Source organism: Canis lupus, chromosome 18 (assembly GCF_003254725.2).
Source record: "Canis lupus dingo isolate Sandy chromosome 18, ASM325472v2, whole genome shotgun sequence".
Lineage (NCBI taxonomy): Eukaryota > Metazoa > Chordata > Mammalia > Carnivora > Canidae > Canis > Canis lupus.
Window position 1 is genome coordinate 55,027,422 of NC_064260.1, and position 23,861 is coordinate 55,051,282.

At 45.6% G+C, this 23,861-nt stretch overlaps 1 protein-coding gene across 1 annotated transcript in view; it reads left to right on the plus strand.

Annotated features, from left to right (window-relative positions):
* DDB1 (damage specific DNA binding protein 1) overlaps window positions 1-22,637 on the plus strand; it is a 32,679-nt gene extending 10,042 nt beyond the window's left edge. Inside the window, exons 9-27 of the mRNA XM_025446546.3 lie at window positions 228-344; window positions 947-1,049; window positions 5,931-6,006; window positions 6,102-6,210; window positions 7,915-8,093; window positions 8,191-8,354; window positions 8,431-8,538; window positions 8,690-8,897; window positions 9,807-9,902; window positions 10,026-10,137; window positions 11,109-11,232; window positions 11,565-11,729; window positions 12,412-12,506; window positions 18,518-18,688; window positions 19,063-19,172; window positions 19,436-19,605; window positions 19,831-19,933; window positions 21,086-21,209; window positions 21,836-22,637. Of these exons, the coding sequence (XP_025302331.1) occupies window positions 228-344; window positions 947-1,049; window positions 5,931-6,006; window positions 6,102-6,210; window positions 7,915-8,093; window positions 8,191-8,354; window positions 8,431-8,538; window positions 8,690-8,897; window positions 9,807-9,902; window positions 10,026-10,137; window positions 11,109-11,232; window positions 11,565-11,729; window positions 12,412-12,506; window positions 18,518-18,688; window positions 19,063-19,172; window positions 19,436-19,605; window positions 19,831-19,933; window positions 21,086-21,209; window positions 21,836-21,919 (2,418 nt within the window). The 3' untranslated portion in view covers window positions 21,920-22,637. The remainder of the gene's footprint in view (window positions 1-227; window positions 345-946; window positions 1,050-5,930; window positions 6,007-6,101; window positions 6,211-7,914; window positions 8,094-8,190; window positions 8,355-8,430; window positions 8,539-8,689; window positions 8,898-9,806; window positions 9,903-10,025; window positions 10,138-11,108; window positions 11,233-11,564; window positions 11,730-12,411; window positions 12,507-18,517; window positions 18,689-19,062; window positions 19,173-19,435; window positions 19,606-19,830; window positions 19,934-21,085; window positions 21,210-21,835) is intronic.
* Window positions 22,638-23,861: the final 1,224 nt, after the last annotated feature.

Below are 23,861 nucleotides of genomic sequence, written 5' to 3' on the forward strand. Positions count from 1 at the left end.
AAAAAAATAATAATAATCCATGGGACTCACAGATGAGAAATCCCTGAATAATGAGTGGATCTCCTATAGGCCAACCATGTTCCTTAGTCAGCATTCCCCTTCTTGAAGCATCCAGTGGAGCACAAGAAGGGCAGATCTAAAAGGATTGAGAGTTTCTTTTGGATGATAACCTCTTTAGGGTGGCTCTCTTAGGAGCATTCCAGCACTAACTGTTTTTTTCTTCTTAGCTCAATGTTGACAGCAATGAACAAGGCTCCTATGTAGTGGCCATGGAAACCTTTACCAATTTAGGACCCATTGTGGATATGTGTGTGGTGGACCTGGAGAGGCAGGGACAGGGACAGGTAAGAAGATCATTCCCAGAAATGGATAGTTGATACACCCACTCAAACCATGTCCTCTAAGATTTGCCTGTCTGGAGTAGGGCATGCCCACTGAAGATAACTTTTAAGAGCATAACTCATTAATCCCAGTGATGCAAGGATAACTGCCTTTTATTGAGTGCATCTTTTGGCCTGTGATACTGATATACATCATCTGTGATCACATGAATACCCTAATTAGATAGGAATTCTTGACCATTTAAGAAGTGAGAGGGCTTGGGGGCAGGAAAAAATCAAGTAACTTGTCCAAGGTCACATAACCTCCAAGTGGCAGGTGTGTCCGATTCCAGATCCTGTGATCTTTCTAGTAGACTAGGTTTCAAGGATGGAAGCCTGCTTGTTAGGAGCAGTGGTAGTTGCTCTTTGCTTCTTGGACTAGATGTCCTATCTGCTTGGTAAATTTGAGAGACTTGGAAATCAGCCTCTGTTGAGTCGGCTTCCTCAAACTTAGCTCTGCTGAAAGGGTCCTTGGGTTTAGGTATAGCTCGTTTATCTTCTAGGCATCAGTATGATGGCCCCAGGCTCTGAAGGTAGTTTTTTAGAAACCTTTTCTCTGCTTGCAGCTGGTTACTTGCTCTGGGGCTTTCAAGGAAGGTTCCTTGCGGATCATCCGGAATGGAATCGGAATCCATGAGCATGCCAGCATTGACTTACCAGGCATCAAAGGTAACCTTTTGGTAGACATAGGATGCAAATCTTATTTAAGTGACCTTGGCTTTTGGCCTCATTAGGTGTTGTAAAGGCACATGAGTGAGAGCTTAGAGGAAAGCAGGTCAGATGAAGAATTTTTTAAAAAGTCTCAATGAGAAATAAATGGTAGAAGCTTAAACGTATTTAAAAGTGCAAATGGATGCCTGGGTGGCTCAGAGGTTGAGCATCTGTCTTTGGCTCAGGTCATGATCGCAGGGTCCCAAGATCCAGTCCCACATCGGGCTCCCTGCAGGGGAGGGATGCTTCTCCTTCTGCTTGTGTCTGTGCCTCTCTCTGTGTCTTTCATGAATAAATAAATAAAATCTCTAAAAAAGTTAAAAAGGTGCCAAGCAAGTAAAGTTGAAAAAATATGTTGTTGACCAAAATTGCATAAGGAGTAGAGACATGGAAAGGAAACATTTGTAAGTTAAGTCTAATTTTTTTATAAGGGAACTGATAGAATCCCTGAAAAAAGAGGAGACTGAGAATATCATAGAATATCATACAAAGGTGTAAGTATAAAGGTAGTAACTTCTTTTTTTAAATTTTTTTTAGGTAGTAACTTCTGGAACAAAAATACAAACCTAAATTCCAGGAGAGCTATACTAATCAAAAAGATCAAAGAAAGACTATATAGTGAAAGGTTTTGTTTTTTTTTTTAAGATTTTATTCATGAAAGATACAGAGAAAGAGACAAAGACATAGGCAGAGGGAGAAGCAGGCTCCATGCAGGAAGCCTGATGCGACCTTGACCCCAGGACTCCAGGATCACACCCTGAGCCAAAGGCAGACGCTCAACCGCTGAGCTACCCAGGCGTCCCAGTGAAAGATTTTTATGTATAAATAGTAGACATGACTCAAGGTAATATGACAGAACTGTTATCAAACATCTGCATGAATGTATGATCTATCTGGCAAGTATCAGTAAATATAAACGGGCTAAACTCACCTATTACAAGAAAATGATCAGATTGAATCATAAAGCAAAATCATAGGTACAAATAGAAGGCACATCAGAAAAAAAGTTATTAGGGAATCCCTGGGTGGCTCAGTGGTTTCGAGCCTGCCTTTGGCCCGGGACATGATCCTGGAGACCCGGGATCAAGACCCATGTCCGGCTCCCTGCATGGAGCCTGCTTCTCCCTCTGCCTGTGTCTCTGCCTCTCTTTCTCCTCTGTGTCTTTCATGAATAAATAAAATCTTAAAAAAAAAAAGGAAAAAGTTATTAGACTATCAGGTAATAAGAGGATAGGAACAGGTAAATAAAGAAATAGAGAGTTATGAATTAGGAAGAGATCATAAAAGTACAAAAGCTAGGAGAATCGACTGAAAACTAGACAGTTTATTAAGGCAGCAAGGTATAAAATTAATGTACTGAAATCAATAGCATTCATATGAAAACACAGTCTGCTAGAGGGTACAATCAAGGGGTCCCTGGGTGGCTCAGTCAGTGAAGCGTCTGCCTTTGGCTCAGGTCATGATCATGGGATTCAGCCCCGTGTCTGACTCCCTGCTCAGTGAGGAGCCTGCTTCTCCTTCTCCCTGTGCCATTCTCTGGTGTTTGTGCTTTCTCTCTCACTCTCTCAGATAAATCTTTAAAAAAAAGAAAAAAATAGAAGGTATAGTTGGAGGGGAAGGAGCCAATTTACAATAGTAATGAAAAGGTAAAATACCAAGGAATAAATTGAACAAGAAATGTGCAAAACCTGTACAGGAAAAACTTTAAAATACTCCTTAAGAATTCAAAGGATAGACTTGATCAAATGAAAACTATATCAGGGTCCTATAAATTAAATTATAAAGTGATCTCTATTTGACCTATTTTTGTATTAAATGTATCTCAATAAAAATATCAAGAGGTTTTTTTCTTGACCTAGATAAGCCGAAGTCCAAATGGAAAAAGGAAGAAGCAAGAAAAGCCAGGAAGACTTAAAAAGGAGCAGCGAGACAGGACTAGCCCTACCAGATACTAAAACATACCATTTAAACCTTAGTAAATTAAAGTATAGTTTTGGTGCACTAATAGGCAGAGTTTGCTTGAGCAGACTCTAAAATCCAGAAATTAAAAAAACAAGTCCTGAAATAGACCTGTGGGAATTTAGTGTATGCTGATGGTAGTATCTCAGTTCAGTGAGATAAAGATGATTTTTTATTTATTTTTATATTTTTAAAGATTTTATTTATTCATGAGAGACACACAGAAAGAGAGAGGCAGAGACACAGGCAGAGGGAAAAGCAGGCTCCATGCAGGGAGCCCGATGTGGGACTCGATCCCGGGTCTCCAGGATCACACCCTGGGCTGAAGGCAGCGCTAAACCGCTGAGCTACCTGGGCTGCCCTAAAGATGATTTAAAAAAAAAATAAATTGTTTAATAAATGGTGTTCCGAGTTATCAACTGGGAAAGATAAGTTTGGATACATACTGTACTTTATATACCTTGCTAGAATCCAAATGGATTAGACTTAATATAAAAAGGAAGTTACATGGAGATCCTTGGATGGCTCAGCGGTTTAGTGCCTGCCTTCGGCCCAGGGCATGGTCCTGGAGTCCCGGGATCAAGTCCTGCATCAGGCTCCCTGCATGGAGCCTGCTGCAATATCTGCCTGTCTCTGCCTCTCTCTCTCTGTGTCTCTCATGAATAAATAAATAAAATCTTTAAAATAAAAAAAAAAAGAAGTTATATGAAAGTAAAAAAGTTGTCAAATTCCTTTATAATTTTATTTATTTAAAAAAATATTTTATTTATTTGACAGAGAGAAAGAGCATGCACGTGCTTAAGCAGGGGGAGCTGTAGCTCCCTGCTGAGCAAGAAGCCTGATGTGAGGCTCGATCCCAGGACCCCTGGATCATGACCTGAGCTGAAGGCAGATACTTAACTGACTGAGCCACCTAGATGCCCCCCCTTTATAATTTTAGAATGGGGAAGGCCTTTTAAACTATGACTCAAAAAGCACAGAAGCAAAGGAAAAGATTAATTAATTCAACAACATAAGACTTCTGCACGGCAAAAACAAAATGCTCAAAGCTAAGTCATAAGAAATGGCAATCCAGATAAAAATGTTTGTAGTCCATCTTATAGACAAAGGCCTCGTTTCCCTAATGTTGAAACATTTCTATAAAGAAGATCACCAAAAATTTGTTTTTAATTTTTAAAGATTTTATTTATTCATGAGAGATACAGAGAGAGAGGCAGAGACACAGGCAGAGGGAGAAGCAGGCTCCATGCAGGGAGCCCGATGTGGGACTTGATCCCTAGACTCCGAGATCACTCCCTGAGACAAAGGCAGCTGCTCAACCACTGAGCCCCCCCAGGCATCCCATGATCACCAAAATTCTTGCCCCCAAATTGGCAAAGACAGGTAACAGGCCTCACTTGTACTAAGGGAGATGCAAATAAAAATTGAATAGTGGGGATGCCTGGGTACCTCAGTGGTTGAGTGTCTGCCTTTGGCTCAGGGCTTGATCCTGGGGTCTCTCTTATGTCTCTGATGAATAAATAAAATCTTAAAAAAAAAAAAAAAAAAAAACGAAAATACCCCCAAAACCAAAATTGAATAGTGGGGGACATCTGGGTGGCTCAGTGGTTAAGTGTATGCCTCCTGTTCAGGTTGTGACCCCAGCATCCTGGGATCAAGTCCTGGATCGGGCTCCCTGCAGGGAGCCTGCTTTTCCCTCTGCTTATGTGTCTGCCTCTCTGTGTGTCTCTCATGAATAAATAAAATCTTTAAAAGTAAAAAACAAATGGTGATACCATTCTTTATATACTAGGTGACCAGAATCCAATCCAAAAGCTTGACAACACTGTGTGGGTGAGGCTGGGAGGAGATAAGCAGACATTGGTAAACTCTGCCAAAACTGCACCTGCATTTAAGTTAGTGATTTATGGACATTTCTAATTCTAAGCATCAATCCCATAGACCTTCATATAGACAGAGTGATGTAAATACAAGATCATTTGTTGTGGCGTTATATGCAAAATACTGAAAAAGTGCCCATCAGTGGAGACTTAAAACTGGTACATCTGTACAATTAAATGCTGTGTCACTGTCAAAAACAAGGTACTGTTGTGATAAGGGCTTTAGTATAAAATGGAAAAGCGTAGTGCAGAACAGTATATGATAGGTTTTATTTATATGTGTGTGTCCTTGTGTAACCTTTTATAAATTTTATTTTTAAATACTATATGGGGCTTGGACCCACACACATGCACACTCCACCAACTCAGCCAGCCAGCCGCCCCTATATTTGTACTTGTAAAACAATGATTACCAAATTCTTTAAATTAAAAAAAATTTTTTTTGAAGAATGAACAAGAGACTATTTTTTTCCTTTTTTTTTTTTTTTAGATTTGATTGATTGATTGATTGATTGATTGAGAGAGATAGAGAATGGCTGGGACACAGGCAGAGGGAGAAGCAGGCTCCATGCAGGGAACCTGACGTGGGACTTGATCCCAGATCTCCAGAATCATACCCCAGGCTGCAGGCGGCGCTAAACCGCTGCGCCACCAGGGCTGCCCTGAACAAGAGACTATTGATGACTTATTTGGGGGATGGGTTTCCTGGAGTGAAACTTCTATGTACACATTTTAAAGATAAATTTTGTTTTTTAGTCTTAGAAATGTTATCATCCTATCTGGAATCAAAGGAAAAACTTTAAAATATTAAGCTCAAAACAGTTTTAAAAATAGTTTCTTTGGAATCTTAAAGCCAGGAAAGAAGAGAGTGGCTCTTTTAGCTTCAGTGTGGACTCCACAAAGTTCCTGCTCCTTCTTGAGGCCAGGCTGCCTTTCTTTAGATGTGGCAACCCGAGTGTTGGGCTCTGCTCTGCATCTTTATCCTTGATCTTTGTTCCAGGTCTGTGGCCACTGCGGTCTGACCCAAACCGGGAGACTGATGACACTTTGGTGCTCTCTTTTGTGGGCCAGACAAGGTAAGGGTGAGTCTGGCGCCTACTCCAGATGCTCCTGTCAAGGTTGCAAGGTGGGAGAGCAGGTCTGGCTGACCCAGTCTTCCCTCCTCCTGCAGAGTCCTCATGTTAAACGGAGAGGAAGTGGAAGAAACCGAACTGATGGGTTTTGTGGATGATCAGCAGACTTTCTTCTGTGGCAACGTGGCTCATCAACAACTCATCCAGGTAGTAACTGAGAATGGGGCAAGCCCCATGGACTTGAATTTGATCTAGAGTGCAGTATAGAGCACTGCAGGATTTTATGAGTTCCTTTTTTTTTTTTTCTTTTAAGATTTATTTATTTATTTATTTTAAGATTTTATTTATTTATTCTCGGTGAGAGACAGAGAGAGGAAGAGACACAGGCAGAGGGAGAAGCAGGCTTCCTGTGGGGAGCCCGATGTGGGACTTGATCCCAGGCCCTGAGATCACGCCCTGAGCCAAAGGCAGATGCTCAACCGCTGAGCCACCCAGGTGCCTCACAACAGTCCATTCTTATGCCTCTGAAAGTAACAAATCCTAGAGAAAAAAAAGTTAAAATTACCCAATAACCCACCACTCAGAGAAGACAACAGCTCTTAACTTTGGAGTTATTCCTTTTATCTTTTTTTTTTTTGTACAAATATACATATGTTGTATTTATTCACATTCTCTTACAGACTGGGATCATAATATTTTTTATGGTTTTGGTTTATCATTTTAGCACTAACCATGCTCTATTTTCTGAGACACTTTTCTTACCTTGTAATAATATATACCTCTTTAGGCCTAGTGCTCCCATCCATATTTGACTATTGACAGCATTTTCACATAAATTATTAGAACCAGAGCTCTTACTTTGTTTTGAATTTGCTTTAAATCTGTATATGCAGTATGGGGTCACATATCCTTTTGACACTTGTTAGCCATGATTTCTGAGCACCATGCCCACCTCCGGTTGATTTTAGTTTGGAATGACCCCTGGCATTCTTCACTTCTGCATACCCTCCTCAACTCTTGACTTTTCTTAACTGTGGCCAAAGTCCATGTTTGCCAGTGTCAGGTATGGCACTTTCTTTCCGTCTTTTTATCCACTTCGGTCTTCCTTTTAGCAGTGGTAGATTTGATAAAAGCCAGAGGGAAGTTTATTTTGGTTTGTGGACCAAGTGTGGGAGGTGCCCAGATACTGATTCATTGCTTTGCGAGTTTTTCTAACTAAAGCCTAAAGACTGGTTCCAGTTCATGTATCTATTATTAATAGGAGGTCAGCTTTGATAGGTTAAGATGAATTGATACATATGTTACAGTGTCATCAATCAGCTTTTTGTTTTATGTCAGTGATGAAATAGATTTTTTAAAGTGTATTTCAAGATATTTTCATAGCCTTTTCTAAAGAATTTTATTTTTCAAGGTTTTATTTTTAAATAATCACCTCACCCAATATGGGGCTTGATTTCATGACCTTGAGCTCAATAGTTACACACTCATGCCACTGACTAAGCCAGCCAGACACCTGCAAGGTTTAAATAATTTTAATGGTTCATGCACAGTAAAGAACTTGGCTGTTTTAGAGGACTAAATTTTGGGTTGAGAAAAACTGCTAGACTGGTAGTCATGGGGTCTTCCTCCATTGCTACCTCTCCCAAGACTTAATCAGAATAAAACAAGTTGCTTTTTTTCTGGTTGCAGGTAGGTAAGTTGGAAGCAGCCTTCAGCTTGTCTGATTTGGGGCTTCAACTAAAAATGGCATCTATCAGAACTAATCGTTGCAGGAGTTTAGGGAAAAAATACATATGGCAGAGAGGACTTCTGTAGTTTATTTTTAGGGCTCCACTAGGGCACTGTTTACCACCTTCCCACTAGTGTATGGATCCCAGCAGATGCTTGGAGACCTTGCTCTTCTTTTTCTAGATCACTTCAGCATCTGTGAGATTGGTCTCTCAGGAACCCAAAGCTCTGGTCAGTGAGTGGAAGGAGCCTCAGGGCAAGAACATCAGTGTGGCCTCCTGCAACAGCAGCCAGGTGGTAGTAGCTGTGGGAAGGGCCCTCTACTACTTGCAGATCCATCCTCAGGAGCTCCGACAGATCAGGTGTGTGTTTATCTGTCTGCTGTTTTTTTCCTCTCCTATTCTCTGGGGCTTCTTTCATCCTTAGGGTCCTTCCTCTGCCATATTCATCTTTGTTCAGCCACACAGAGATGGAACATGAAGTGGCCTGCTTGGACATCACGCCGCTGGGAGACAGCAATGGGCTGTCCCCTCTTTGTGCCATTGGCCTGTGGACTGACATCTCTGCACGTATCTTGAAGCTGCCGTCTTTTGAGCTGCTGCACAAAGAGATGCTGGGTGGAGGTAGGTGTTTTGTAAGGATCTTTTGAAGGTTGGAATGAGAAAATGGAGCAAGTCTTAATGTGCCCCTTTCCCACAGAGATCATTCCTCGCTCCATCCTGATGACCACTTTTGAGAGTAGCCACTATCTCCTTTGTGCCTTGGGAGATGGGGCACTTTTCTACTTCGGGCTCAACATTGAGACAGGTAAGAATAACACTTTGAATGGAGGGCTTTTGGAGAAGTAAGGAGTGTAGAGTTGCCGTAGCCTTTGAGTACTGCTTTGAACCTTCACAACCCAGCTGTTTGTCTTGTTTCCTTTCCTTCCTTCTTTCTCCTGATGCCATTCTTTCTATAGGCCTGTTGAGCGACCGTAAGAAGGTGACTCTGGGCACACAGCCCACGGTATTGAGGACTTTCCGTTCTCTTTCTACCACCAACGTCTTTGCTTGCTCTGACCGCCCCACTGTCATCTACAGCAGCAACCACAAGTTGGTCTTTTCCAATGTCAACCTCAAGGAGGTCAACTACATGTGTCCCCTCAACTCTGATGGGTATCCTGACAGGTGAGCCTCTTTTCCTTTCTTTAACAGGAGCCATTGATTGAGGACATCATGGTGTTTTCCTCAAACCCTCCTCTAGCCTTTTCCCAAAGTCAAATCAGTGTAAGTAGCTGAGATGGGAAACGTAAAGCAGAGGTTCTCACATCTGGGCTACCCATTAGAAATCCCTGGGACACTTTTTAAAAGGTATATATTTTTTTGAATCCTTTTCAGATTCTGATTCAGTAGATCTGGGGTTTGGACCATAGAATCTGTATTTTCAAGAAAACCTCCCAGGTTATTCAAAGGGTTGTCAAGTTTCAGAATTCCTGATTTAGAGATCATTCCCCTAAAGCAAGACTTGGTCAAAGTATGGTCCCTCACCTGCAGCCACCGCACTAGTTGGGAACTCATTAGAAATGTAAACTCAGGGAGATGCCTGGGTGGCTCTGTGGTTGAGCCTCTCCTTTGTCTCACAGCTTGATCCCACAGGGAGCCTTCTTCTCCCTCTGTCTTTGTCTGTGTGTCTCTCATGAATAAATAAATAAGGTCCTTAAAAAAAAAAGATAAGAAATGTTAAACTCAGACCTTGGAGGGGTAGGGGCTGGCTGTCTGCTTTAATAAGCCCTCCTGCTGATTCTAATGCAAATGGTAATTTGAGAATCTCTGTTCTAGATTCAAATGCTACACAAGAGCATTAAATGGAGAGCAGTTAAAAACCTCAGCTGGACCTGTTAATAAATAAGATGGGGGTGGCAGTGGGAATATGTCATGTCTCCCCAGGTGATTTTTAGCATGAGTCCAGGTGGAGAACCATTGCCCGCAGGAAGCTAGTGTAATTATGTCTTGTTTTTCTTCCCCTTGTGGAGTTACCTTGTAGTATCCTTTCTTTTCTTGGGTCTACTCAGTCTAAACCTAGACCCTTCTTTCCAGCCTGGCACTGGCCAACAACAGCACTCTCACCATTGGCACCATCGACGAGATCCAGAAACTGCACATCCGCACCGTTCCCCTCTATGAGTCTCCAAGGTGAGGGCCAGGGTCGGGGGGCCAGGGCAGGAGGGCCGCAGAACACAGTGATCTGGTTATTGGTGTGGGGTGCTTCCCCTCTCAGACCTGTTCTCAGAGGCACTGTCTGCACTTGTTCTCCAGGAAGATCTGCTATCAGGAAGTGTCCCAGTGCTTTGGGGTCCTCTCCAGCCGGATCGAAGTCCAAGACACAAGTGGCGGCACAACGGCCCTGAGGCCCAGTGCTAGCACCCAGGTGAGGGCACGGACAGAGAAAGATAGCATTAGAGCAGGGCTGACAAACTTTTCTGGAAAGGATCATGTAATATGTATAGCATTGTCAACCATAGGGAGCAACTACTCCAGTGTGCCATGAAAGAAACAGCCACAGACAGCAGGTAGGTAGTTGGGTTCCAGTGTGAACACAGGTAGTGAGCTGGATTTGGCCCCCTCGGAGCGTTGGGGAAAGAACTGGGGATAAGTGTGGTGGTCAGTGATTCTGCTACTCTGTAGCCTTCCTTGCAGGATGAATAATTCTCTTTCATCATCAATTTGGATACTTTGTGGGATGTGCATAATTGGGGACAGCATAGCATAATAGGTAAGAAGTGAGATTTGGAGTCTGACAGAACTGGCTTCAAGGTTTATCGCTGCCTGTGTGACCTTGGGTAAATCTAAACTTTAAAATTCTCATTTGTGAAATACAGAGGATAGTAGGACAATTTACAGCCCCATGTAATAGACTCATTGGAGGTATTAGCTGATTGTCTTACATTACATATTCTATGCTTTTCTTGCTCCTAAACATCTGTGGTGAGACTTCTTTCCTTAATCCAGGTTATATGATTCTTACACCTTTCTATTTCATGTGCACCCTGCTCTTTCCGTTGAGAGATACGGAGTCTCTCCCCTTATTAGGTTACCTTAGTTCCTCATTAGCTTGGTTTGATTGAGTTGGCATCACTGTTTTAATGGTAATTAGTAACCATTAGATTGTTCTGTTTTGGACTGCTGTGTCAATTTTATACGGAATTTGGCTCCATATCCTCCATCCCTGAACCTTCTCCTCCAGAGCTCTCTGTTCTTCAGGTTCCACTTGAGCTGCCAACCTTCAGTTTTCCTCATTCAGACTCGGCTTCTGTTCCCTGATCCTGGCTGACCCCATCACCTGGATGCTTCCAGTGCCTGGTCTGCTTTTGAAAGGGACTGTGTGTTCTCTGTTCTCAGGCCCTGTCCAGCAGCGTTAGCTCCAGCAAGCTATTCTCCAGCAGCACAGCACCGCATGAGACCTCCTTTGGAGAAGAGGTGGAAGTGCACAATCTCCTCATCATTGACCAGCATACCTTTGAAGGTACAGATGAGCTTTTTCTGTCATTTTGTGCCTATGTCCTCCCTGAACCAGTCTATTCTGGGCTCTGATCGATTCCACAGTTTGATAGACCTTGTGGTAGACCATTCTAGGAGGAGAAGAAAGGAGGGGTGGGGCCTCTGGATTGGCCAGGAATCCAGGGTGCTGGGCCGCCTCCTGTCAGCACAGGCTGGTGAGGGATGGACAGGCCGAGGAGATAGGAAGAACAGGAGCTGGACACTGTGCGTGGACCCAAGCTGAGGCCCCCCTGGAGTACAGGGTCACATGTGTGGGGATCAGTAGCAGCTAGTCATGTTCTCTGGCTCTCCTTCCAGTGCTTCATGCCCACCAGTTTCTGCAGAATGAGTATGCTCTAAGCCTGGTCTCCTGCAAGCTGGGCAAAGACCCCAACACGTACTTCATTGTGGGCACAGCCATGGTGTATCCCGAAGAGGCAGAGCCCAAGCAAGGTCGAATTGTGGTCTTTCAGTATTCTGACGGTGAGTGGGCACAGTCCCCAGCTATTGAGAGATTTAAAATTCTGGGAAAGTAACCATTTTGGTTTCAGAGCTTGCTTAGTTAAGCAGCAGAAGAGCTTGGGTTAGTTGCTACGACCTGAGCACTTTTGTTCCTTCCACTCAGGCTGCTGATGGTTGGAATAAATTTTGGGGGAGGGGAGTGAGCAGACACACAAGTAAAATTTGGCTTGTGCTTCTTCTTTTTCTACTCTTTGAAAGGCAGATGAGGGGAGATGTAAACTATAAGTAAGAAAGTCTAGTCGCCAAGATAAGAGGAGTCCTAGATTTGCTTTCCCCTTGGTTGCTCAGTATTAGCGCTTCGTGTTCATTTATCCATCTCTTCTCATCTCCCCCACATAAGATGGTTCTAAAGACTCGCTATCAAGCCAAAAACCTCAGCTCAGATGGCCAAGATGAGAGTTGGTCTCCATCTTGGACTTTGGATCAACAGTTTTGGGGGGGCAGGCAGATCTTAGGCACAGTCTGCAGTCCCTGCACATCATGTTGGGGCTCACAGTTGTGGTGGTGGCTAACCCCAGTGGACACTGACTCCATTTCCTGAATTCTGATGTGTGGTTTGGGAGCAGGAATTCGAGCCAGGGGGAATCAGGATTCTTTGGATGAGTTAAGAAAGGAGTCTCAGAGTCTGTCTTTCTCCCTTTAGGAAAGCTACAGACTGTGGCCGAGAAGGAAGTGAAAGGAGCTGTGTACTCTATGGTGGAATTTAATGGGAAGCTGTTAGCCAGCATCAACAGCACGGTGAGGCCCACACCACTTGGTATCACACCCTAGGTTGCACACCATCGTCTACAGAGCATGTCCCCTTTATGTTCCCTGAGGCTGGGTATGCGACAGATTTTAAGAATGACAGAGTATTGGGAATGGGAGGTGGAACTAGGAGTCCAGGGAGGAACTCAGGTTGGCTCAGGTGTTAGTCTCCGTTATGGGAAGCCCCTTTGCATATCAGATCCTAAGTGCTGTGGATATTGAGGAAAGGGTGAGAACCACTCCCAAATGTGTGGTGACAGGGGACTATTTCATCCTTATGGAACAAGGTGAGCCAAACTGCGTTATCCTATGTATATCCCCAGAATACTGATCCTGTGGAATAGTCTGCTTCTCTTCTGCCGTGATTCCTCCTCCCTTGCAAAAAAGTTTTAAACAGTTTTGTAGTCAAGTACATTTGGGAAATATTGTGTCCTGTGTCCCCTCTTGGAGTCCCCCAGTGCATCATGGGTTGTTCAAGGTGCTGAGAAGTATGCGAGTGAGAAAGCATCAATTAAGTCAAGACTTTCGGTAGCTGTTTTTATTCACAACCTATTTGTTGAACACTTGTGGGCTGGGCATATTTCGGTGTTGAGATAGAGCAGTGGACAAAATGGACAAAGAGCTGCCCTTTGGGGCTTATGAGCAGATAGTACATATATGTTTTAAAGATGGTGAAAAATAAAAATGGGACAGGGACTGGAGGAGTGTCAAAAGGAGCATGGGGTGGGAGGAGGAGATGGTTGTTTGATCACAGGGTCGAGGCTTCTGCTGATACAGTGACCTCCAGGCAGGTTCCTGAGGGAAGTGAGGGATAAGCCATGCCTGTGTCTGGGAGAAGCCAAGTGCAAGGAGTCGGAGGTGGGAGTGAGCCAGAGGATGCAGAGAGGTCAATCAGGAGCAGCCAGGGGATCGAATGCACAGGCTGTTTAAGGACTTTTCAGTTTTACTCTGAGAATGTTGGAAATTTCTGGAGGATTTGAGCAAATATTTGGATGTGATTGGACATTGGTCTTGGAAAGATCACTTTACACCTTGGAAAAGGCTGGAGGGGCCCAAGGACAGGAGTGATGACATCTGTGAGGCTGTAGTGGTAATGGAGACAACAGCCTCTTGTTGCGGGGAGGAGGTTGCTGATTGCTGATGGAAGAGGTGAACACGGAGAGGCTATGATGCTGCATGGAAGATGACCTGTGTGTTGGGGGGAATAAAGGGCCAAGACTTTTGGCATGAGCAACAGGAAGGGTGGGTGGCATGGCCATTTATTGACAGGGTGAGACTGAATAGAGTGGGTTTGGATGGTGAAGAGAAATGTTTCTTTACTCAACACTATGACACCATATGTGTAGGGTTTTTATCCCCACACCAACCAGTTTTCTGACTCAAGACAGCAACTGTGCTGTCGTGATTCAGTTCTGACCCTGGCTACCCGGAGCTGCTGTCAGATGTCACAGCTTATGTGCTCAGTCCCACGAGACTGTCCTCATTTCAGACATTATCCCCAGCACTGGGGCTCCAGGGTACCCAAAGTTCTGTCCAACATGGCTACAAAGTTGGGTTCCCACAGCCTCCTCTCAAGTTTGATACTTGATGAAACAGCTCATGGAACTCAAGGAAATGTTTACTTATATTTACTGGCTTATCATAAAGGATACACAGAGCCAGATGAACATAAGAGCATGGTCCACAGGGGTCCTGAGTACAGGAGCTTCTTTCCTTGTGGAGTTGATGTATGCCATCCTCCCAACTCGAGAGCTCTCTGAACCTGTACTTGATGGATTTTTATGGAGGTTCCATCACCAAGGCATGATCGATCGATTGATCGATCTGTGAGAGAGAGAGAGAGAGCATGCACAGAGGAAGAGGGAGAAGCAAACTCTCCACTGAGCAGAGCCTGAGGCAGGACTCGATCCTCAGACCCCTGATACCATGGCCTAAGGCAAAGGCAGATGCCCAACCCATTGAGCCACCCAGGTGCCCCAGCATGATCAACCACTAACTGAAGCTCTAGCCTCTCCCTTCCCCAGAGGATTGGGGAGGAGGGCATACAGGTCTAGGCTTCTCGTCATGGTGACTAGCCCATGTCCTGAACTATCCAGGAACCACCAAGATCCACCTCATCAGAATAAAGGACTCCTAGCACCCAGGAAATTCTGGAGGATTTAGGAGCTCAGTGTAAAATACTGTTCACACCTAGGAAGTTACAAGGGTTTTAGGAGCTCTGAGTCAAGAAGTGGGGCAGAGACCAAATTTGTGTGTGTGTGTGTGTGTGTGTGAGAGAGAGAGAGAGAGAGGGAGGGAGAGAGACTCGATCCCAGGATCACCACCTGAGCCAAAGTCAGATACTCCACCACTGAGCCACCCAGACATCCTCAAATATATTTTTCTTACTATGTGTCAGTAGGGAAATCAGAGGCCTGATTTTGGACATGTGTCAGTAGTTTCAGTAGTCAGGGTTAGTGAAGATGTCAGGATGGTTGCTGGGTGAGAGGTCTGGAATCCAGGCAAGGGCTGGGCTGAGGATGGCCGGGTACTGGTTATGACACGGCATTTAAAACCACCAGTCTGGATGGGGTGCCATAAGCTCACCCACGCACTGAGAGGGAAAGATGGGAAGGCTGAGTCCTGGTGGAGTGATGAGGAAGATGACAGAATGGTGATGAGTGAAAAGGACCAAGAGAGAAAACTGGAAGCTACGGAAAGAAAGCATTATCAGGTAGGAGGGAATTGGTAGATGGCAAATGCTGCCAGAAGGTAATCTAAGGATTGGAGTTGGCCGCTGGTTTTAGCAACAGGGAAGGTGATACTGCCCTGGACCAGCGCTCCTTTGCTTGAGCGGTAGAATGGGAGGCTGATAGAAGAGGGTTTGACCAGGACTGCGAGGAGAGGGCTGCTAGCATTAGAAAACTAGAAAATGCTCTTGGCAAGTTTTGCAGTGAAGAAGAGTCTTGGTGATTGCAGGGCAGCGGGGGGGTGAGGGGGAAGGGGGCGGGCGTTGTTAGTTTTTTGAGTGTGGAAATACGACTATGTTTCTGTGCTGATGAAAATGGTCTATAAGAGAGGAGGGGCTGGAGCCGTGTTTTTGACTAGACCTATGAGAGGGGGGACCCTCTACGCCGTGTGGGCCGCAGATGGTGAAAGCACCGGAGGTCCTCTATTGGTTGTGTCCGTCCTCTGGGAGGAAGCTGAGAGGAAGGGTAGAAGTGGAGGTAGTAGAGGTTTGAGGAGGTATGGCTTCTTGTTTCAGGACCTGGAGTGTAACAGACCAGGAGAGTATCCAGTTACTGGGAAGTCTGAGGAACTCCCTGTCATGAGTGGTCTCGAAGTTCAAGTGAGACCAGTCATCGGGCTCCCATTGTTTTTCCTTAGCTGTTGTTGAAGACTAGACTTATGCCAGAGTTGGGTTATGTTTGGTGAGCAGGATCAAGGGAGAGTGGGCAATGGGGTCGAGAATCTTCAAAGTTTATGCTGAGGGACTCGGGGCATCTGAGAAACAGTGAAACTGAGGACACAAGATTCTGGAGTTGTTTTTAGTGACAGGCTCTGAGGGGTGACCACTAGTTGGACAAGATAATGTGGGGAGAAGGGGATCAAGAACGGAAAGAGGTCAGTATTGGGTCTTCTCTGAATGTAGAAGTCACCAAGAATTACAAGAGGTTGTTTGGAGAGAATGTTGGGTGGGGGTGTGCATGGCTGCTCCAGACTTGGTGGTGCTGGCAGAGTCTGGTAGAGTGAGCTTCGGGACTGGTATTTTAGGGAGGAGGCAGGATGGAAGTGAGAAAGGGCTGGCAGGAATTGCAGGGAGGACGTCTGTCCCCCAGTCCCAGCCGTAGTGGGAGGCTGAGGGAGATGGCTTGGAGTCCTTGTGAAAAAGCCACCCTTGAGTTAGAGAAAGGGGATGGCCAGAGGAGAGGCTGCCCGGTGACTGTGCGCCAGGGGGGTCAGAGCTCGTGGGCAGGAGTTGGAGGGGTCGGGTACGAGGTAGGATAGCAGGTGTTTAGGCCATTGCTGTCTAAAGGAAATACCATAGGAGCCACAGGTGTGATTTTGGACTTTGTTATTGCCATGTGAATGAAAGTAAAAAGCAGATGAAGTTAAATGAGGAATGTATTTTATGGAATATATAAATACATTCTTTAGGAATGTATTTTATGTAGCCCGATATATCTAAACTATTATTTCAATATGTGATTTATATAAAAATTATTAGAAGATATTTTGTGAATGTATTTCATACAAAGACCTTAAAATCTGATTTATATTTTACACTCAAAAGTATGCTCAATCTGGGCTAGGCCCATTTCAAGTGTGTTTTTTGTTTTCTTGGGTTTTTTTTAAGATTTATTATTTTAGAGAGAGAGAGAGAGAGAGCATGTGTGCACACACATGAGCAGGAGGGGGCAGAGGGAGAGAGAATCCCAAGCAGACTCTGCCGAGCACAGAGCCCAACATGGGGATCATCAGTCCCACGATCCTGAGATCACGACCTGAACCAAAACCGAGAATTAGATGCTCAATTGACTGCCAGCCAGGCACCCCCTTTTATTTATTTATTTTATATGTATGTGTATATATATATATAGTAGTGTGTATATATATACATATATACCCTCCATCTGCAGCACCATATATCAAAGGGCACCATGGGATGTGATATGTGATTCATTTATTTGAGAGAGAGTGTGTGCTGGGGGAAGGGGAGGAGGAGGGGGAGAGAGGAGACAGAGCGAATCTCTAGCTGACTTCCTGCTGAGTGCAGAGCCTGATGCAGGGCTCCATCCCACTACCTGAGATCATGACCTGAGTGGAAATCAAGTCAGATGCTTAAGTGACTGATCCACCCAGGCACCCCACATTTCTGGTGTTTTGTAGCCACATGTGGTTAATGGCTCCCATATTAAACAGCAGTCATGTAGAGCCTGTTGGGTTAAGAATGGGCATCTTGGGTTTTGATGATGTCTTACCTTAGCCTTGACTGTCTTCACAGCAGGTTGGGAGACTGGGAGTGTGGAGTGGAAGGGTAGGGGGTGTAGCCAGTAGCACATGGAACATTTGGCCCCATTTTCCTTCCTCTGTTAGTCTGGGCTTAACAAATATGGGGTGCTCTAGGCACCCCTGACCCTGCCAGTGGGGGTGTGGTGGTCAATGTAATTGTCATGCATAAATCTTGGAGGTCAGGTTCTTTACACAACCCCGAGAAATCATGGCTTAATATATTCTGCCCATGAGTTCTTGTGTGTGCAGAAGCCAGGGATGGGACCACCGGGATCCTGAAGGGTCTGCCAGTGGAGGCTTCTCCAGGGAGTTGAGTCTCTCTTTTTCTGACTGGGTTGTGCCAAATATCCGTTCATCTGTATGCTAATTGTAAAGCATCTGCGTTTGTTTGGAAGTATGGTCGTAACTGAAGAAACATTGCAGTGGAGAAGACAGAAGGAGGACAAAAGCCCTTGGGCAGCCACAGACTAACGCTTGAAGAGTCCTTTAGTTATTTGACAGTGTATCTGTTGGACTTTCCATTCCATTTTCTCTTCTTGTTGCATTCACATCAGAATGTTCTGGAAATGTATGTTTTCAGAAGGGTTCAGAAAAAACGGTTTGTTGGGAGGCCATCTTGTTCCTTTGTGATCAGGAAACTGGAGATGGATCTTCTTTTTCCAGAAATATTTCTGGTCAGTTATCACCCTTCAGTCATGAGAAGACCATCTTTTGTTGTTGTGTCCTTAGCATCACTGTTTATTACTTAGCATTTTTCTTTACACTGACTCATATTTTTATGTAAAGGAAAACTTTGTATTATTGTTTTGATGTGCTCGCTCTATTTTCGTATTTCGTAAATATATAATACTGAAATAAAAAATGTTTATGCAAATACCACAGCAAACCATATCACATCCCATGGTGCCCCTTGATAAATGGTGCTGCAGATGGAGGGTGGAGGAGGGGGACAGTGGTCAGTCCGAGAGTTTGGGCCCCTCAGGTTGAGAGAAACAAGATGTCCTTCCCAGGTTCGGCTTTATGAGTGGACAACAGAAAAGGAGCTTCGCACTGAGTGCAATCATTACAACAATATCATGGCCCTCTACCTGAAGACCAAGGGCGACTTCATCCTGGTGGGTGACCTGATGCGATCGGTGCTGCTGCTTGCCTACAAGCCCATGGAGGGGAACTTTGAAGAGGTATTTGGGGGACGGGAGCAGACCTCTCATTTAGGATCTGGCCCCTGCAAGTGTTTCTCTGGTGATGGGGGTAATCAAGTCCAGTGGGGGCAGAAGGTTTTCCCTGGGGTGTACATTCTGCATTGATTAGGTATTTTCAGAGACCTCCTTCCCCTCAACTTGAATTTGAGTAGGCTCCATTTCTGGTCAGTTACAACCAAATGGGATGTTTTGGCCAGAGATTGGGGGTAGAATCCCTTTAGAGTGGCAGTTGTAAAATACAGAGCTGCATCGTCTGCAGGGCAGGCTCTCAGCCTTGGCCAAAAGACGGTCCCAGAACTGGCTTCCATGTAACTGCTGAATATATTTTCTTGTTATACCTTATCTATTTTAAGATTGCTCGAGACTTCAATCCCAACTGGATGAGTGCTGTTGAAATCTTGGATGATGACAATTTCCTGGGGGCTGAAAATGCCTTTAACTTGTTTGTGTGTCAGAAGGATAGGTGAGTGGTGGCTTTGGGAATAGTGTGGAGGAGGTGGCACCCCTGGGTCTGGTGATGCGTCCTCTTTCAGTTGATTGGGTGCTCTTTCAGGCATCGGTGCTCCTCTTCACGAGGTAGAATTCTTTCACAAGGGAATCAAAGCCACAACAGGCAGCCTCTCAGACCGGCTCTGCCACTGTGAACTCAGCAGAGAGGCTGAGCACACAGTGTCCACCGGTGGGGACAGGAGGTGCAGGGAATGAGTTTCTCCCACTGCCTTTCAGTGCTGCCACCACTGATGAGGAGCGGCAACACCTCCAGGAGGTCGGTCTCTTCCATCTGGGTGAATTTGTCAACGTCTTTTGCCATGGCTCTCTGGTCATGCAGAATCTGGGCGAGACTTCCACTCCTACACAGGGCTCGGTGCTCTTTGGCACAGTCAATGGCATGATTGGTAAGGCTAGCCCCTGCAGGGTGCACTCCCACACGGGCCCCTTTCCTAGGGGGCCACCATTCTGAGGGGTGAGGAAGAGCAGTTGGACACCACCTAGGAGTTCACTAGCAGAGGCTGCCACAAGGTCGTCCTTCCTCGTGCTGCTTTCCTGGGCTGCCCTTGGTAGAAGATGCTTGCTGTGGGCTCTGCGTGTTCTGTAGCTCCCTGCTCCCTTTGCTTCTTCAGGGCTGGTGACCTCGCTGTCAGAGAGCTGGTACAACCTCCTGTTGGATATGCAGAATCGACTCAATAAAGTCATCAAGAGTGTGGGCAAGATTGAGCACTCTTTATATCCTTCCCAGAGGCATGTCCCAGCACAGGTAGACTGACGCATTATCCTCAGCTGCTTCTGGAAACTGCTATCCACTTAGGAAATGTATTTGGTTCTGTTTTTTTATTTTTATTTTTATTTTCTTTTCTTTTTTAAAGATTTTATTTATTTATTCATGATAGTCACAGAGAGAGAGAGAGAGAGAGAGGCAGAGACACAGGCAGAGGGAGAAGCAGGCTCCATGCACCAGGAGCCCGACGTGGGATTCGATCCTGGGTCTCCAGGATCGCGCCCTGGGCCAAAGGCAGGCGCCAAACCGCTGCGCCACCCAGAGATCCTGTCTGTTTTTTTAATACAGTTTTCTCATGGAAAAATTCAAAGACTAGTAGAGAAAATAGTATAGTGAATCCCCATGTACTACCTACCATCCAGTTTACCTGGTTCATCTTGGAAATACATATTTGTGTTCTTGAAATATATCTGCTTTTGGTCTTTCTGGCCTTACATGTCAAATAGGCAGTTTAGATGACTTCTTTAGGAGCATACTTCGGGAGATGTTGGGGACAGCAGTATCTGAGAATCCTCATGAGAGAGGGGGAAGACTGAAGTGGAAGAAGGGGAAGACTGAAGAAGCTGGAAACTTCCAGAAGCCCAGGGATCAGCCCCCTCGGGACACTCAGGATCCAAGTATTGCTGGACATTTTTTCGTTCCAGGAGATGGAAAAGGTCCTCCCCAAGCAGGAGGTGGGAGGGCTCCTGCTCTAGCCTGGGAGGGAGGCGATGGACTGATGGCATGCCTCTTGTCTCACTAAGCCTCAGTTTATTCATCTGTGAAGATCCAGGCTAGACTTAGGAGCATGGTTCTTCCCGGTGTGCATGTCTGATTACCTGGAGCGCTTGTAGAAAATGGTCCACATATGTCCAGGCTTTGTGCTAAGGAGGGTCTCATCTGTAGCTTTAAAAACATTAACAGTTGAGAAACCTTAGTTTGGATAATAATTTTACCTAATGTCTTTTAGTTCCAAAACTGTCCAAAAAGCAATGTGATTTTTGAAAATGTTTCCTGTTCTCATCTGATGACTGCTGTAGATTGTGGTCTTTGCAGAGGTGGGGGTGACCGAGAGTAAGGCTATTTGCAGATCTCACACATTCCTTAACTCCCCCGTCCACCTGGAGATCCTTTCATACTGAGCGAAAAACAGAACCAGCCACGGGCTTCATTGATGGAGACTTGATTGAGAGTTTCCTGGACATCAGCCGGCCCAAGATGCAGGAGGTTGTGGCAAACCTTCAGGTGAGTTGTGTGGTACTTGGCCCTGCACCTGTGACGCGACACCTGTGACACAAGTCCATGGCAAGGCCGGGTGTGCTGTAGGGTCTCAGAACACTGGGGGCCTCCTGCCTTGATCCTTAAATGCTGGTGGCCCTTTCTAAGTTGTTTCCTTCCCCTGTGGGAAGGTGGAGTCTGAGGGCAAAGGAATGTAGCCAAGGGTCATGGCACTGTACTAGGAACTTTACGCATGTGACCTCTGTGCTGGAGCAGCAAGGGCATGTTCAGGCATGTGCGGGATCTCTGGCAACTCACAGATGGGAGGCTCTTGGATCAGGTCAGGATCCTGCAGGGAAGAGAAATTTCCACAATGTGGAGTTTTGGGATTTTGCTAACTGGAGATGGTGCCTCTGGGGAACATCCTGGGAGGGGGAGAAATGTATGCCAGATGGTAGCCTCTGAGCCAGCTTTGCTGTCAGTAAGTAGGTCTTGCTGACTTGAACCTTTCAGAAGAGGGGTATGGGTTTCTGAAGAGACCTTCCTTCTTGCCGTGGCATTGGAGCCAGGTGCCTCTTCCTGACTGTCCCCTTTCCCTGGGGAGGGAAGAGTAGCCTTGTGGCTCTCACAGCGCTCCCCTTTCCTCCTTGCAGTATGATGATGGCAGCGGGATGAAGCGAGAGGCCACTGCGGACGACCTGATCAAAGTTGTGGAGGAGCTGACACGGATCCATTAGCCCAGGGCTGGGATCCCCTTTCCAGGCCCTTCCCGAAGGCTTTGCTCTCTGCCCTGCTCCCCTCCCCCACCATTGTCTTCTTGGCCATGGGAAACCTTTCCCTGAGCCAGCTGTCCCAGAAGCCACAGTACCTGTGTGGAAATGGGGATTTCTTTGAACTAAAACCAGTTCACTGGAGACCTGGGAATGGGGTGAAGGTGGAATATTTTCTCCCTGGATTTTTACCAGTCTCAGAGGATTCCAACCATCACTTTGGACCACCAAGTCTTGATTGGTGTTGCCAGTTGTCCTCCTTCCAGGGAGGGATTTTGCAGCTCTTGGGCTGAAAGGAAGCTGTGTGTGTGTGTGTGTGTGTGTGTGTGTGTGTGTGTGTGGTGTGTGTATCACACTCATATGTTGTCCTCTGCTATCTTTTTATTTAGATTGGGGGTGCAGGGAGGCTGTGGGTAAGGGGGAAGAGGGGGCGGGACGGGTTCATTGTCTCTGAAGTGAGAGCTTCCTTTTGCTTTCTGTCTTGCCTGAGAGCTTTGGGTCTGGAGGCCTGACCACCAGGCCATGAGCTGCCCGAGTCTGAAACCTGAAGATGGTGGGTGATACCCAAGCCGCCACAGCCTTTTTGTCTCTGGGGAACTGCCTTCTTCAGGGAGAAGGAGGTGGGGACGGTGAATTGGTTGTTAGTTTCTGAGTTTTACCAAATAAAGTAGAATCTAAGAAGAAAGATCCATTTGCTTCCACTTTCCTTCTTGCTGCCCAACTCCCCAGCATCCCAGTCACACGACGCCTAATTCAGGGCACCATTGTCTCCCTCCTTTAGGGCAGTGGCTGCAAGGCACTTTGCTGCCACAACAGCTCCTCTTGAGTAGTGAAGTGACCTCTGTGTCTCCTTTGCCACGTAATCATTTTTGGTGGGATCCCAGGGGTAATTTTTAAAATTCAGTGGTCTTTGGGTGCTGTTGACTCTGTAGCCACCATATGATTCCCAGTTGCCTCTGTTAGTGACCTGGCGAGCCTTGGAGTTGCTTGGGCTGCCTTTCCTTATGTCATTTTAGGTGTGTATACAGTGTCTGGCCAACTAGCTCCCAGGCGCTGCTCCTTGGCTGGGGCAAGTAGCTCTTCATGCATCTCTCAGCTTCCTGTTGCCACATGCCCTTTGGAGTCTGATTTTATTTCCTCTGGTTTAATCAAGTAAACCTTTGGCGCCTTTGGTTTGAAAATACAGGAGTAGGACACATTTGGGGTTCACCCTTCTGTACAGCAAACAGAGCCTGACTTCTTTCAAGCTCAGTGGGTCAGAGTGCCTGCACCCACATTTCCACCAGTGATCCAGTGGGAATAAAGGCTGCTCTGTCCCAGCAGCGGAGAGTAGGGTTGATCCTAGGCATATTGGCAGGCTCCTTTAAAATCAGCCTTTGATACAGTGTCAGGAAAATTGTGGTTTCAAGTTCAAACTGTGGTTTTGAGAGAGAGAGATTCTAGCTTAAAGGAGAAAGGGCAAGGAAGCACCTCTGCTTTGGGGGTCTTCTGGAATAAGCTTCCTTCCTTAGAAGCGTTCCTTGTATTTATTTTATTTTTTATTCCTTGTGTTTCATTACTGTTCTTTCCCCCTTTTCTGGAATTTCTGAGGGTGGGAGCTAAGGGTCTTAAGGGGAAAAAATCCTCAGCATCTCTCAAAAACCACAGTTTGAACTTGAAACTCAATACTGTGATTTGAATTCTTCAAGTCATGGTTTGAATTGAAAAGGCTCGCCCCCATGCCAGAGACCAACTTTAATGAGGCAGCAAAGCAACGAACAGTCTCCACATTGTGATTATTTTAAAATGTTAATCCTATTTGGAGGATTGACTATAAGGTGCTAAGATCGGAAAGAGCATGTGGTAGGATGATTATTCTGGTGCTTTTTTGTGGTCTGACCTGCAGCATGGAGACCTCAGTGAGTAGAAG